Source organism: Acanthochromis polyacanthus, chromosome 16 (assembly GCF_021347895.1).
Source record: "Acanthochromis polyacanthus isolate Apoly-LR-REF ecotype Palm Island chromosome 16, KAUST_Apoly_ChrSc, whole genome shotgun sequence".
Taxonomy (NCBI): Eukaryota; Metazoa; Chordata; class Actinopteri; family Pomacentridae; genus Acanthochromis; species Acanthochromis polyacanthus.
The window spans coordinates 14,271,789-14,284,879 of NC_067128.1; the positions used below are offsets into that span (position 1 = coordinate 14,271,789).

The 13,091-nt window shown below is 40.3% G+C and overlaps 1 protein-coding gene across 5 annotated transcripts in view; it reads left to right on the forward strand.

Annotated features, from left to right (window-relative positions):
* col12a1b (collagen, type XII, alpha 1b) overlaps positions 1 to 13,091 on the forward strand; it is a 153,979-nt gene that overhangs the window by 37,872 nt on the left and 103,016 nt on the right. For 4 of the 5 annotated variants that reach the window (XM_051960984.1, XM_051960981.1, XM_051960985.1 and 1 more), the window contains exons 12-19: positions 3,851 to 4,117; positions 5,332 to 5,524; positions 6,262 to 6,386; positions 9,175 to 9,324; positions 10,000 to 10,119; positions 10,236 to 10,400; positions 10,642 to 10,788; positions 12,070 to 12,212. In XM_051960984.1, coding sequence (XP_051816944.1) covers positions 3,851 to 4,117; positions 5,332 to 5,524; positions 6,262 to 6,386; positions 9,175 to 9,324; positions 10,000 to 10,119; positions 10,236 to 10,400; positions 10,642 to 10,788; positions 12,070 to 12,212 — 1,310 coding nt within the window. The remainder of the gene's footprint in view (positions 1 to 3,850; positions 4,118 to 5,331; positions 5,525 to 6,261; positions 6,387 to 9,174; positions 9,325 to 9,999; positions 10,120 to 10,235; positions 10,401 to 10,641; positions 10,789 to 12,069; positions 12,213 to 13,091) is intronic. The other variant, XM_051960986.1, reaches the window with a different exon arrangement.

The following is a 13,091-nucleotide window of genomic DNA, read 5'->3' on the forward strand; positions in this document are numbered from 1 at the left end:
GTCAGCAAACACACCTGTAACTCCATTACAGTATAAATAGTATTTTTCGACACTTAAGCTGCATGTCTTTTCTATTAGGTAATATATTTTTAATTGATTCAAACAATTAATCATTTAAGGAATAGTCATTATCATCCCTATAGACAGGCGTTTAAAAGTCAGTGGTCAGGTCATGAACATGTCTTTAACTCTCAGAGGGAAGGTAAGGAGGTTCTTGCTGTTCTCAGTGTTAAATGTTTGGCTTACGTACTGAGTCAGTTTTGACTGCAAGGCAACACACCACATGAACATGAGCCAGAATGGATTCAATGCTTCCTTTTGTCAGAAAAACAAAACATATTTCTTGCATAATTGTCAGTTGGCATTCTCCAAAAGGGTTCTGGCTCCAAGTTTATGGAATTATTTGAAATATAGATTACGATTTTCACTTTAGATTCTTGTCAAACTACGACTTAGAGGGAAACACCAACGTGGTGACAGTTTTAATGGGTTGTGTTCTCAAAAATGACACAACTCATAGCTGAGGGGAATGCTGGTACAGCGTGGGTGTTCTGTAAACTGCATACTAACTTATTGCATCAGAGACGAGGCACTCTCTAAAAATGTCAACTCGTTTCTCATTCTTTTTGCACACATGGGAAATCAAATGCACACACAATGGCCACTCTAAACAAAGCACCCTTTAGATAAACTACCACATCCTATTGTTTCTCGACGAACCTTCTCATGAGCATTACACTTCCTGCTTTGTAGCTTTATTAAAATCCATCAACACATTGGAAAGTTGGATGCAACATTTCTTTCCACCAATAAAATCCTCCAGAGTGAAGTCAAATAGTTCGAAAAACCTTCCTCGAGATCATTAAATACGAGCATTATTCCCTTAGATTTTTTTTAATCACTTACATAATCATCGGAAGAATTACATTTTATTTTACAGGGCTTGGGTTGTTTCGGGGTAAAAGGAAATGTGGTTACCATTTCCTCACCGTTGATCACTTCTGGGTAAAAGCCTAATTCTTTACTAAATAGATCTGGCATGAAACTGATGGAATTATGCCTGCAGTTATTATTGCATACCAGTTACCAAAGGAATACAGAGGGATATCACACTTGGCCTTAAAAACAGAGAGGGAGACATTATGGTTTTAAGGGCTTAAATTAAAAATAACTAAATGATAATTGCTGTGAGTAGGCATCAGAGCAAGCATTGTGAGTGTGTACAGTCTGGCGCACTGAGGACATAAAATCTTGCTACGTATGATAACAAATATGCAGTTCAAGAGGAAGAGATGATGCAGAGCATGTTTAAAGTCAGATGTCTAAGTCTGAGTTTAAAAACTCATCCATTTCTTTGACTTTTATTTCCCAACATAGAAAACTTGTACCAGTAAAACATTAAAAGGGTGTTTAGCTTCTACCATGCAGTCAGTGGCATCCACCTCCCATGCACTGGAATAATGTGGAATTTGTTTTGGAAATGATCATACTGATGACACTATACTGCAATTGTAAATCCTTTTCTACCTGATTGCTTAAGCTTAAGGCTATTTTTGGACAGTTATACTTAAGCCTGCATAATTATGGCCAAAATGCTAATCACAGTAATTTCGATTCTTATTGAGATCACAATTATTTATTAAACTTAATCATGTACTTTAGGGAGAGTGCACAGTGGACGTAGTGGTTAGCACTTTCACCTGGCAGCAAGAAGATCCCCGGTTCAAATCCCAGCCTGGGATCTTTCTGCATGGACTTTGCATGTTCTCCCTGTGCATGCGTGGGTTTTCTCCGGGTAATCCGGCTTCCTCCCACAGTCCAAAAATATGCTGAGGTTAATTGATGACTCTAAATTGCCCATAGGTGTGAATGTGAGAGTGATTGTTTGTCTGTATATGTAGCCCTGTGACAGACTGGCGACCTGTCCAGGGTGTCCCCTGCCTTCGCCCGAGTCAGCTGGGATAGGCTCCAGCACCCCCTGCGACCCTAATGAGGATAAAGCGGTGTATAGAGAATGGATGGATTTACTTTAGGGGCAGAATATTTTTACTGCACTTTTATGTTTAACTGAATGGAATGCTGCTTTCACCTCCATGCTGTGCTACATTCTTACTAATGTACAAATCTGCATCAACAAAGGACTAAAGTCCTCTTCACCTATATTCAGAGAAGTGGCATTGTGCTGACTTATCAAAATTGTTCAATCTGTATTGGCTGTAACCTTGAGCCAATAAGCAATGATGTACTAAAATTTTTCAACTACAGAACTGGATGCGACAAAAAATTAAGCACAACATAACTGCATCCACATTATTCGTACTAGTACCCTTGAAAAATGTGGTTGAGTTTGTGCAGCAGATACCACTTGATTCTGGTGCAGGGGCCTGCAGGGTGGAAAGGATTCATTTTAAATACAATGCCTGTCCTAAAAAAAAGCTGCCACTTGGATTTACCTAAGCAAATTGGCAAGAGCCTTCCGTTGGATAATTACTGCAGTGATAAATACATTTCAGCTACAACACCTTATTTAACCCTAGCTGATGCAGTGAGGAGCTTCTTATTTCTTAAACAACCATGTTGGAAGACATATCCTGTGGTCATGGAAATCATGTTAATCTGTCTCAGAAGGGTCAAATTATTGTCCTGCATCAAGCAAAGAAAACTACTAAGGAGATTTCTGAAACTACTAAAATCAGGTTAAGAACCGTTCAATGCTTTATTAAAACCTGAAAGATAGTGGTGAACCACCATCTCTGAGGAACAAATGTGTTTGGAAAAAACTCTTTGATGATCGGAGGAAATCAACAGTAGAACTCACGGCTATGTTTATTAGTGAAAGTAAGCATTTCCACACACACAATGTGAAGGGAACTCAAAGGATTGGGATTAAACAGCTGTGTAGCTCTAAGACAACCACTGATCAGTGAAGCTAATCAGAACAAAAAAGGTTTCAGTTTGCTAGGTAGCATAAAGACTAGACTCTGGAGCAATGGAAGAAGGTCAAGTGATCTGATGAGTCCAGATTTACCGTGTTCCAAAGCGATGGGGGCATCAGGGTAGAAAGAGAAGCGGATAAAGTGATGCACTCATCATGGCTAGGCCTGTGGGGGTTAGGATTATGATCTGGGGTTGGTCAGGTTCAGCAATGTTGTGTTCTCAATGAATGAGGTCAGCTGATTACCTGAATATACTGAATGACCAGGTCTTTACATCAGTGGAGTTTTTCTTCCCTGATGGCATGGGCATGTTCCAAGATGATTCACGGGGCTCACATTGTGAATGAGTGGATCAGGGAGCATGAAGCATCACTTTCACACATGGATTAGCCTCCACAGAGTCCAGACCTCAGGCCCACAGAGAATCTATGGGTTATGCTGGACTAGACTGTGTGGTGGTCCAACTCTCCCATCATCAGTATAAGATCTTGGTAGAAGTTTAATGCAATTCTGGACAGAAACAAATGCTGTGACATTGGAGAAGCTTATTGAAACAATGCCATGGTGAATGTGTTTCATTGTCAGAGCTAAAGGTGTTCTAATGAAATATTAGCGCGTGCAGCTTTTTTTGTGGACAGGCAGTGTATGTGTCTTGTTTTGTCAAAATTCTGTTCCTGCCTCACCCAGAACTATCTGACTGTTACAAGTGTTGTGAAACTCCTAGTTTATTACAACTTCAATTTTATTTGTGAAACTATGGTTGTCTGTTGTAGCAGCTATGATAACAGGTAATTTCTGAGATCTTGGAACAACAAGACTTGGCAAGAAATAGCTCAAATCAATTATTTTAGTGAGAACTGATGTAACCAATGCTTCTCTTTAAAGATACTTATTGTTTAATTCTTTGTTTTCAGCCTCTGCTGCTGCTAAAAGTCTGACTGTGTCGGATGAGACTGAGCGAACCATGAAAGTCACATGGATGCCTGCACCAGGCAAGGTGACCAACTACCGGCTGAAGCATAGTCCCAGAGGTGGAGGCAAAGAAGTGGTTCTAAAGATACCAGGGGCCGTCACTTCCACCGTCCTGAAAAACCTGCAGCCCATGACCACTTACGATATCACTGTTCTGCCCATCTACAAGCGCAGGGAAGGAAAAGCAAGGCAAGGAGTAGGAACGACACGTACGTTGGTCCATAATTCAACCCTCTGAGAGACAGCACACTGCAGAAACATGTCCATCTTAATCAAGACGTTTAAACCTGTGCTCAGTCTAGGAAGAGCAGTGGTGGAAGTAAATTATTACAAAGTCTGCTACTGAGGAGGCTTTCAATATCCCATCAAAATTGCAACGACCTCACAAACCTGAAAAGGAGCTACTTGTATCCCGACCTGTCCAAAATCAGTGAGATTATCAGCTCGAGAGAATTATGCAACACTTTTCAAATTAGTGTCTTGTTACGTTGGTTTATCACCTGCCAAAGGAGTCTTTTGTTTTATTGCTTACTCTTTATTTCCTGTCGCAGAGTCAGACTGATTATAGAGTCATATCGTTTGGGAAAAGTGTTATATTAACTAATAACATCCACAGATTAAACTTAACTGTAAGGATTAGTTTTAAATACTGTCCATGATTCCTCATGGGTGTGACTCTACATGTTTCTGACCCATGTAAACCCATTTTTAAACAACTTTTTTCATGTAGCATTGCTAGGTCAACATATTCAAAGTTTTGATGGTATATTTCTGCTATTTTGGAAGTAGCTTCTGCATATCTAATTTGACTCTGGATTTGTAGGAAAAAACTATTAAAATTGTCCCCAAACGATACTATGCTTTTAAGGCCAGGATAAGGATGTGTTGATGTTTGTTTCAGCTAGGTTCCAGAATGTTCTCCAATTAGTTGTCACGATGGCAAAAAAGAAAATTAAAGACCTGGCTTGTTTGATGATTTTGTCAGTCGCTTGAATAGGAATGTTACTGCAAGTCCTGCCTGCTTGGAAACAAAAGAGATTCTGTCATCCAAGTTGCAGATACTTTTTGATTGTCCCCGCAGAAATAGGATTTAGGGACTGACTTCAAGTTTAAACAACTTGTTAAGATGAGTATTCCTCACACCACAGGTGCTGCAGCGCAGAGACGCACGCCTTTTCACCAGAACTCTAAAATCACAGTTAAACACATGCTCAATCTCACGCTAGCAGTACTAACACACAGCATGACACTGGGCTTTTTAACAGTTAACACCAGGTTCAAGGAATTGTATTATGGACTAATGAGAAACTGGCTTGAATGTGGTGTGGCTGAACATTAAAACCTTTGCCAAGAGTCAGAGTTGTGTTGACTTTAGTGCTGGGCGCGTTTGTCCTGAAATTCCTTCTGGCTTCTTCTATTTCAGTGTCACCCTTTAAGGCTCCCAGGAACCTCCAGACCTCAGAGCCTACCAAGACCAGTTTCAGAGTCACTTGGGATCCAGCACCCGGTGACGTCAGAGGCTACAAAGTGACCTTTCACCCCACCGGGAATGATGTTGACCTGGAGGAGCTCAGGGTTGGACCCTATGATAACACAGTTGTTTTAGAGGAACTAAGGTGAGAATGGTACAGAAAAACATTTGTTTTTAATGTTTGTTCTCGTTTGGGGTCTCATAGGATCAAAAATATTAGCACAGTATTTTTTTTTCATATTGATTGAAGTCATTTTTTGGAATACACATGTAATACCCACCCTAAATATGCACTTAAGATCACATTCAGTTTAGGATTTAATCCCAATTAAGTCAAATAAAAGTTTGTTTTGGTTGTAAACTATCATTTATCCTTGAAGTCATGACTGTCGGCAGCCAAAATGGTCTATTATGCTTTAACAGTCTTATGAATCCAGATTTACTGAGATTTAGGCTGTAGAAAAACGGTTAATCTTCACCAGTGAGAAGACAGGATTCAGAAAAGTTTGGCATTAATGTCAAAAATGCAACAAATTAAAGACTTACCAATTACGAAAATGACTGCTGATTTATTTGCTGTTGATCTTAGTAGCTTTATTTTACATTTTTGACCTAATGCAATTTCATCCTACTTGCTGCGAGTCATTGTGCAAGGACAGACTCTAGTTTTGTTACGCTGCAAGGTCTTACTTTGGAATAGAACTCAAGGAAAATTCAAGACCTGCTGTTGAAGATCGAGCAAAACATTTCTTGTCTTTGGCATTTGAAAAAACTTGAAAGACCAGGAGCCACATTTTGAAACCTCAGTTTGATGTTGAAGTCTTCTAATGGAGATTATGAATAACTGATTACACCGAACTGTCATTTCCTTCTTTTCCTCAGGGCAGGAACAAAGTACTCTGTTGCTGTTTTTGGGATGTTTGATGGAGGGGAGAGTTTGCCTCTTGCAGGAGAGGAGAAGACAACCCTCGTTGAGGATCCTGAACCACCTCCTCTTGATCGTTCTGGTAAAATCTGATAACGCCATCACTTTATACACTGCTTTCCATTAGCTGCCTTTAAAAGCAGGCCTGCAGACCAGACGCTCTGTGTAAATGGCTTCAAGTCATTTCAGAACAGGAGTGGTCTGACTTGGAATTATGGCCTAAATTAGTGCCAGAAGCTGAATTATTCGTTGTCGAAGGGAATTAATATCACTGTTGCTTTGGGATTGCTCACCAGAACTTGGCAGACAAGAAGATTCTGATTACATTTTGGGCTGCTTGGCTCATGTTTCGTCACCTCCCTCCTATCTCATATAAAGCAAAATGACGAGGCCCTTTAACAGACAAGAGTTGACACCGCCATTTATAAACTGCCCAGTTGGACTTGTTCCCTGAGCACCTCACATTACATTTTAGTCAGCGTGTGAGCAGCCATCCCGCCATGTGCTGACCTGTAATGGTGTTGCTACAAACACATATCTTCATTAGCTCCCACAGCTTACTACTGTGCTCAATATCTGTTGGCCAAATGTTTCTTTAGTCATGCAAGTAGATACTTCCCGTCTTTTTGTTGTCTAAAGTGTGGAAAAGGGCTCTGTTTGCAATTATGAAGCTTTCAGCTGCTGCAGAGATGCATGCAGCTAGGAAAATGTTATGCTTCTAATAAGACCCCAAGGAGGTGCTGACCCTGGGCACAAATTCTTGCTTTAATGGGGAGCAGACACGGTGACCGACTGCCCACCGAGGAGGGACTAGGCCGGGGCGTTCCTCTGAGGTTCCACTAAGAGATTTGCAGCTCTCAAATGGCAGGCTGCTTCATGGAGGCTTTAATCCAGCCTCTCTGACAGGACCATATGGTCTGGCAGACCTTATCTGAGGTGCCTTTTATACACAGCAAAAACATTATTTTTTTCAGACCATTAAAATCTGTATTCCTTAAAAAAAATCTTATTCAAACAAAGCACAGAAAAAATTGACAGTCAAGTGACAATGTGTCACTTTTTTGTAGCACTGCTGGGACATTTTTGACATGTTAACATTCAAGTTTTTCCTAGCTTTTTTCCCTTTGAATATTTTTTTGAAGCCCAAATACATGATAAAATGTAGGATCTCTTGTTCAATTTTACATCATTAGATCTAGGTAAATGAAATGTATGTTTTTGTGTCTTCGTACAAGTGACGTACATTTCAAGACTTTAAAGACAGATATTAGAAACTTTAAGGGAGCTTAATGAGAGATCATATTTTTCTAAACGTATGGAAGGAAACAAGCCTTTTTGACCTGTGCATTCACTCTTACACTGCCAGACCGATTTTCTTTCTATATAAACCCATAGAGCTCATTAAAAGGTTTTTAGAGTTTTACCAAATAATCTCAACTCAAGAAACACCCACTAACTTTATCTGTAACTTTCAACTGTATGGAAAAGAGTTTGCTCAGTTGCCATGAGAGGGATCTTGTCTTGTCTGTGGTGACAGTGTGGCCACTCAACACCCAAACAGTTCAAAGCTTGTAAAAATGCTCTTAGTCAGGATAGTTTTGTCGAACTTCCAAGGTAAAGTTGCTTAGCTTTTTAAGTTTTTCCACTAAGTTTTCTTGAAATATCACAGATGTCCTTCTTGCCTGCTTCTAAGGTCATTCTTTTTAGATGGTTTTATATAAAGTAACAACAGGAGTAACACCCCCTCACACAAAATCTCAGGCATGAAAGTTTGATACCTCTACTTGAATGACTTGCATCTCATTTTGAGAAACAAATGCCAGCCTCATGTTGACACAGTGTCTGCTCAAGTTTTCTGTCAGATTTTTGATTTCAAAGTGAAATATCGCTCCATTTCAGGGTTTGGAGCTTCAGCACCCGAGGGGCCTGAGCACAAAAATAACAAATTATGAAGCGCTGCAGGATTGTGCCTGCCACGAGTGATTTAGATCCCACAATCACATCAATTTGGATATTTTTTAACTCAGACACTGGATCCAGCAGTCGTCTGCAGCTTATTAGATGCCTCTTAAAGCTGCCTCTGTTTATGACATCTGTTTTTATTAATGAACATCGAAGGGACACATGAGCATGTTGTTTACCCTCGGTGGTATAACTCAAACAGACTGTGGCTAAACATCCGACTCGCTTCCTTTTAGCATCAAGCATCTGTCTCTGCAGCCTACTGAGTAAGAACTAAAATATTGAACTGATTGTCTCTTAACCTGTTTTCAATTGCACACACAGGGGCCCAACTTTTAATCGCAGGGTATCGGCTGGGCGTGTCGTCCTAGAGACAAGGACGAGCAGCCATTTTTCAACTCTACAGGTGCCTGGAGCAGGAATGTGCAGTAACTCTGGGGATCAGGGGGCCTCGTATATCAGTGTCAGAGAGGCTGACTCCTGCTGTTGGAGGGGGCAGCCTCAGTGTCAGCCAGAAAAGACCACAGGGCTGATTCACTGCTGGATTAAAAAAAAACTCAACTTGCTGTGCTGGAAGAAAGAGGGGGAAAAAAGGCCCTGAAGACAGCAGATAATCCAGAAGTGTGACAGCTGTTGCACAATGTGCTACGATTGTGAATTATTTGTTACATAATGCTGTGTAAAAACATTCTGCTGTATAAATCTCTTGAGATTGTACGAGTTTTGTGATGTACATCTCCTCAGCTGTCTCTCTTCCTGATGTACCCTGCAGTCCTTTCTCTCACTTTTTCACCTTTCTCATACACAAACAGTTAATATAAGGCTGGACAGACACTCCTGGTGGTGTCTGTTGTGTTTCAGGTGTCTCGCTAACTTCCACCCCCAAACCCTCCACTGTCTCTCTGCAGACACTCAGTGTAAGACCACAGCGAAGGCTGACATCGTGCTGCTGGTCGATGGCTCCTGGAGCATCGGCCGTATCAACTTCAAAACCATCCGCAACTTCATCGCTCGTATGGTCAGCGTGTTTGACATCGGCGTTGAGAGAGTCCAGATTGGTAATATTTTCACTACTGCTACAGCAACAAGTCCATCATATAGAGGATTATTTTCTCTTAAATATTATCGGATAATGATTACATTTGTTGCTTTAAGGCTGCTGAGATGTTTAAACCTCAGTTTGTTGAATTTCATTTATGTGCAGTCTTGGTGTGCAAACTAACTACTGCACTTACAACTATTGAGTGAAAGTTCATTGACTGAATGAAACGGTGCAAAATTTACTTCTGAGTATCAGCTGATTTAAAAGTCTCAAAACTCTGATTTGCCAGCATCTTTACAGCTACTACTTCTATCAGTATTCTTAGTATTAGGAGTAGGGTTAGGAACTGCTGTCCCTGTTAATGAACTCCAGCTGCCATTACTATTACTACTTTTAGTGGTAGTACATTACCTCTGTCTGCTACTGCTAATGTGTTTGTTGGTACCGCTACTATTATTACTACGACTATAACTCCTTTGATTCCTGTTGCTCCTCATTCTACTAAAGCTACGACTGGTGCTAGTAACAAAAGTGGATAAATGTAAAAAGGTTTGATCATGTAGAATTTGTACTATATTTCTGTACTACAAATTTTTTAAACTTGTTTTTAACGAGCATCAGTGTGTAGGTTTTGTGATGATGGACAGTCTTTTTGTCTTTGGTTAAATTCACTGCTGCCTGTTTTCTGCAGGTCTGGCTCAGTACAGTGGAGACCCAAAGACCGAATGGCACCTGAACGCCCACCCGACCAAACAGTCTCTGCTGAATGCCATCGCCAACCTGCCATATAAAGGAGGAAACACCATGACGGGTAATTTAGCTAGAAACTCTCAGGTCTTCTTCCTCATTTAACAGGTTCTGCACATGCACTTTTTAAGAGCTCTTTGGCTGAATGCTCTTTGAATCCTCTTCATTTCTGTCATACAGGAATGGCTCTGAACTACATCCTCCAGAACAACTTCAAAGAAAACGTTGGGATGCGTCCAGACTCCCGGAAAATTGGTGTCCTGATCACTGACGGAAAGTCACAGGATGAAATCGTTTACAACTCCCAGAACCTGAGAGACAACGGCATCGAGCTCTACGCTATCGGTTAGTGAGCACACCTGTTTCAGTAGCAGAAAACCAAAAGACATATTTGGAAAGCAGTGTGGAGCTCTACAATGTTACCTGTGAGTAGTTACTAGAAAAGGTACTATACAACAAAGGATTTGATGACTTGGTGACTGGTGGGTGACTCATGTTTATAATTCATATCTCCTCTCACAAAGGGGATATTTATATGTTGGCTTTGATTCAGAGTCTCACGTCTGATGGTACATTTTTCACTCAGGTGTGAAGAACGCTGACGAGAATGAGCTGAGGTCCATCGCCTCCGACCCAGATGAGATTCACATGTACAATGTCAACGACTTCCAGTTCATGGTGGACATCGTTGACGACCTCACCATTAACCTGTGTAACAGTGTCAAGGGCTCCGGTAGGAAAAGAGTTACAGAATCCACTTTATTAATAATAATAATACATTTTATTAGTATAGTGCTTTTCAAAACACTCAGACACTTTACATATAAAATCAACCCTTTATGATGCATGGACTAAGGTTTGAAAAAGTTGCTGAGAGGCCAAATTATTGTCTGCCTGTATAAGATATCTTGTAGCAGGTTAAATCAGTCTGCATTTGTTTCAAAGAAAAATTTAGCATGGAATTTGACATTTTCTTCAAGTTTGAAAGCATTTTTTATGATATAATAGAAGTGAATGGAAACGTGAGTATTCATGACATATGAACCAAACTACATAAAAATAAGGCCAAGTAATGTTTCAGATTCCTCTGTTATCATTGACAAAGGAGTACCGTATAGCATTAATGGGAATCCACCAAACTAAGTGAAATGGTCCAGCTTAATCCAGAATTACTGCATGATTGTGGCACCTAGAAATTACGAGTCCTTAATGTGGGAATTTTTAAACCTGTAATGCTACTTGGCTGCTGCTTGCAGCTGTACGTGTAGCATATTTTTTACATACCGCTGAGTCAGATTTACACCTTTTAGTAATTACTAGTGGTGGTCAGGTGGAAACTTTGTAGCTTCAGAAAGTTCTGCTTTTCTGGAATTTACAAAACCATGTTTTATAAGACTGACAGCCATAAATTTTTAGAATTTTATTACAGGCTTTCAGCGGCTTTTACAGGCACTTGAGGGCATTAAAGCTACTCTGCTTATGAAGGATAACATAAACCTTTATTGCAAGTTAAAGGTATGAATACTACCTTCCTTGTTACAGCTGCTTATACCCTGTTTAATGATAAAACTAATGGATCTTGACAAGTACAGAGTAGAAATTATGCCGAGTGTTTTATTATTATTTCCAATCTGCTTTTAAAAATGGAAGAGCAGAAGATCAGCCTGGATGGAAAAAAGCAAAAAAAAAGTGCAGAAATAAGTTTGGCGACGGATTTAAAGACGTTCTAGGACAATCTTGAATATATCAGATCATCAAAGAATGTTGCAACACAGATGGAGACTTTAACATGGGAAATACTTTTTGTCTGTAAATCAATTTTAAGTGGAAATATAAAAATGATTTACAGCAAAGCCAGAGAAAAACTGTTTTAAATGAATCCTGTCACGGAGGAGCTGAAATATACAGCCAGCCAACAGCTTGACTGTCAGAGGGCAGATTTGTGGCGGCATAGTTCAGTGTGAAATATTTGACATGTCGGGTCACATTCAGGGTCGTGTTTGTTCCGTTTTAGATGCAGGACCGGAGGCGCCCACCAACCTGGTGACCTCGGAGGTGACCCACCAATCCTTCCGTGCCACCTGGACGGCACCCGACGGTCCTGTAGACCAGTACCGCATCACTTACATGGTGGTGGCTGGAGGACCCACCCAGGAGGTGTGATAAAGCTTTTTCTCCTCATTTTGTTTGGCCCGAGTCACTCCCTGCACTGCTGCTACATTTCCAAGCCACGGCGGAACCCAAGCTATTAACTCAAGTACACTTCACAGAGAAGAGGAACCATGAGAGTAATTTCATACTGATGATATTAGTTTGGTATATCTCAAAATGTCCACACTGCCATTCAGGAAATTCAAATAAAACGGAAACATACTGAACAGAACACGAAGCAAAGCCGTAGCCATGTCTGAAAACATAAAAAAAAAAACACTTTATGCAGAAAAGAAATAATCAATTATTGGAGAAACATTCTGCTGAATAATCCAAAGTGAAATTGCAAACGATCTTTTCTCACGACTCTCAAAGTACTCTTTATTATCTTCTCACATCCTCCACCTGGGTTAGATATAAAGTGCCGGTTATGTCATTGTTGTTTGGAATTTATTTTAATCTATTGTTCCAGGTTGAAATGGTCAAAAGACTTAGATAATTGGTCTATTTCACAGAACTTCATTAGAATCTGCCCAAATGTGTTTCCTGTGATGGTAAACTTTATGTTTACCATCTGTTAGTGTTGGATAAAGTCCTTTGTATCAATTGGCATCTTGGCTGCTTATTAATTCCTTTTGGCTCCCATTAGACCCAGCTTAAACTGTAACAGATAACTATTTTGTTTGTTTTTTATCTGTGAACTGCACCAGTCAGGTGAGATTTACTGCTTCCTGTGAATTTGGATAATGACAGGTTGTCAGTCACTCAAAAACAGACTAATTGACACTTAAATCCCCCCCTGTTGTTTAATTTTCAGGCATTTGTCGTCCTATCTGGTAAACCTCACACAACCTGACTCTTGGGCGTGTTTCCAGATGCCCAGGT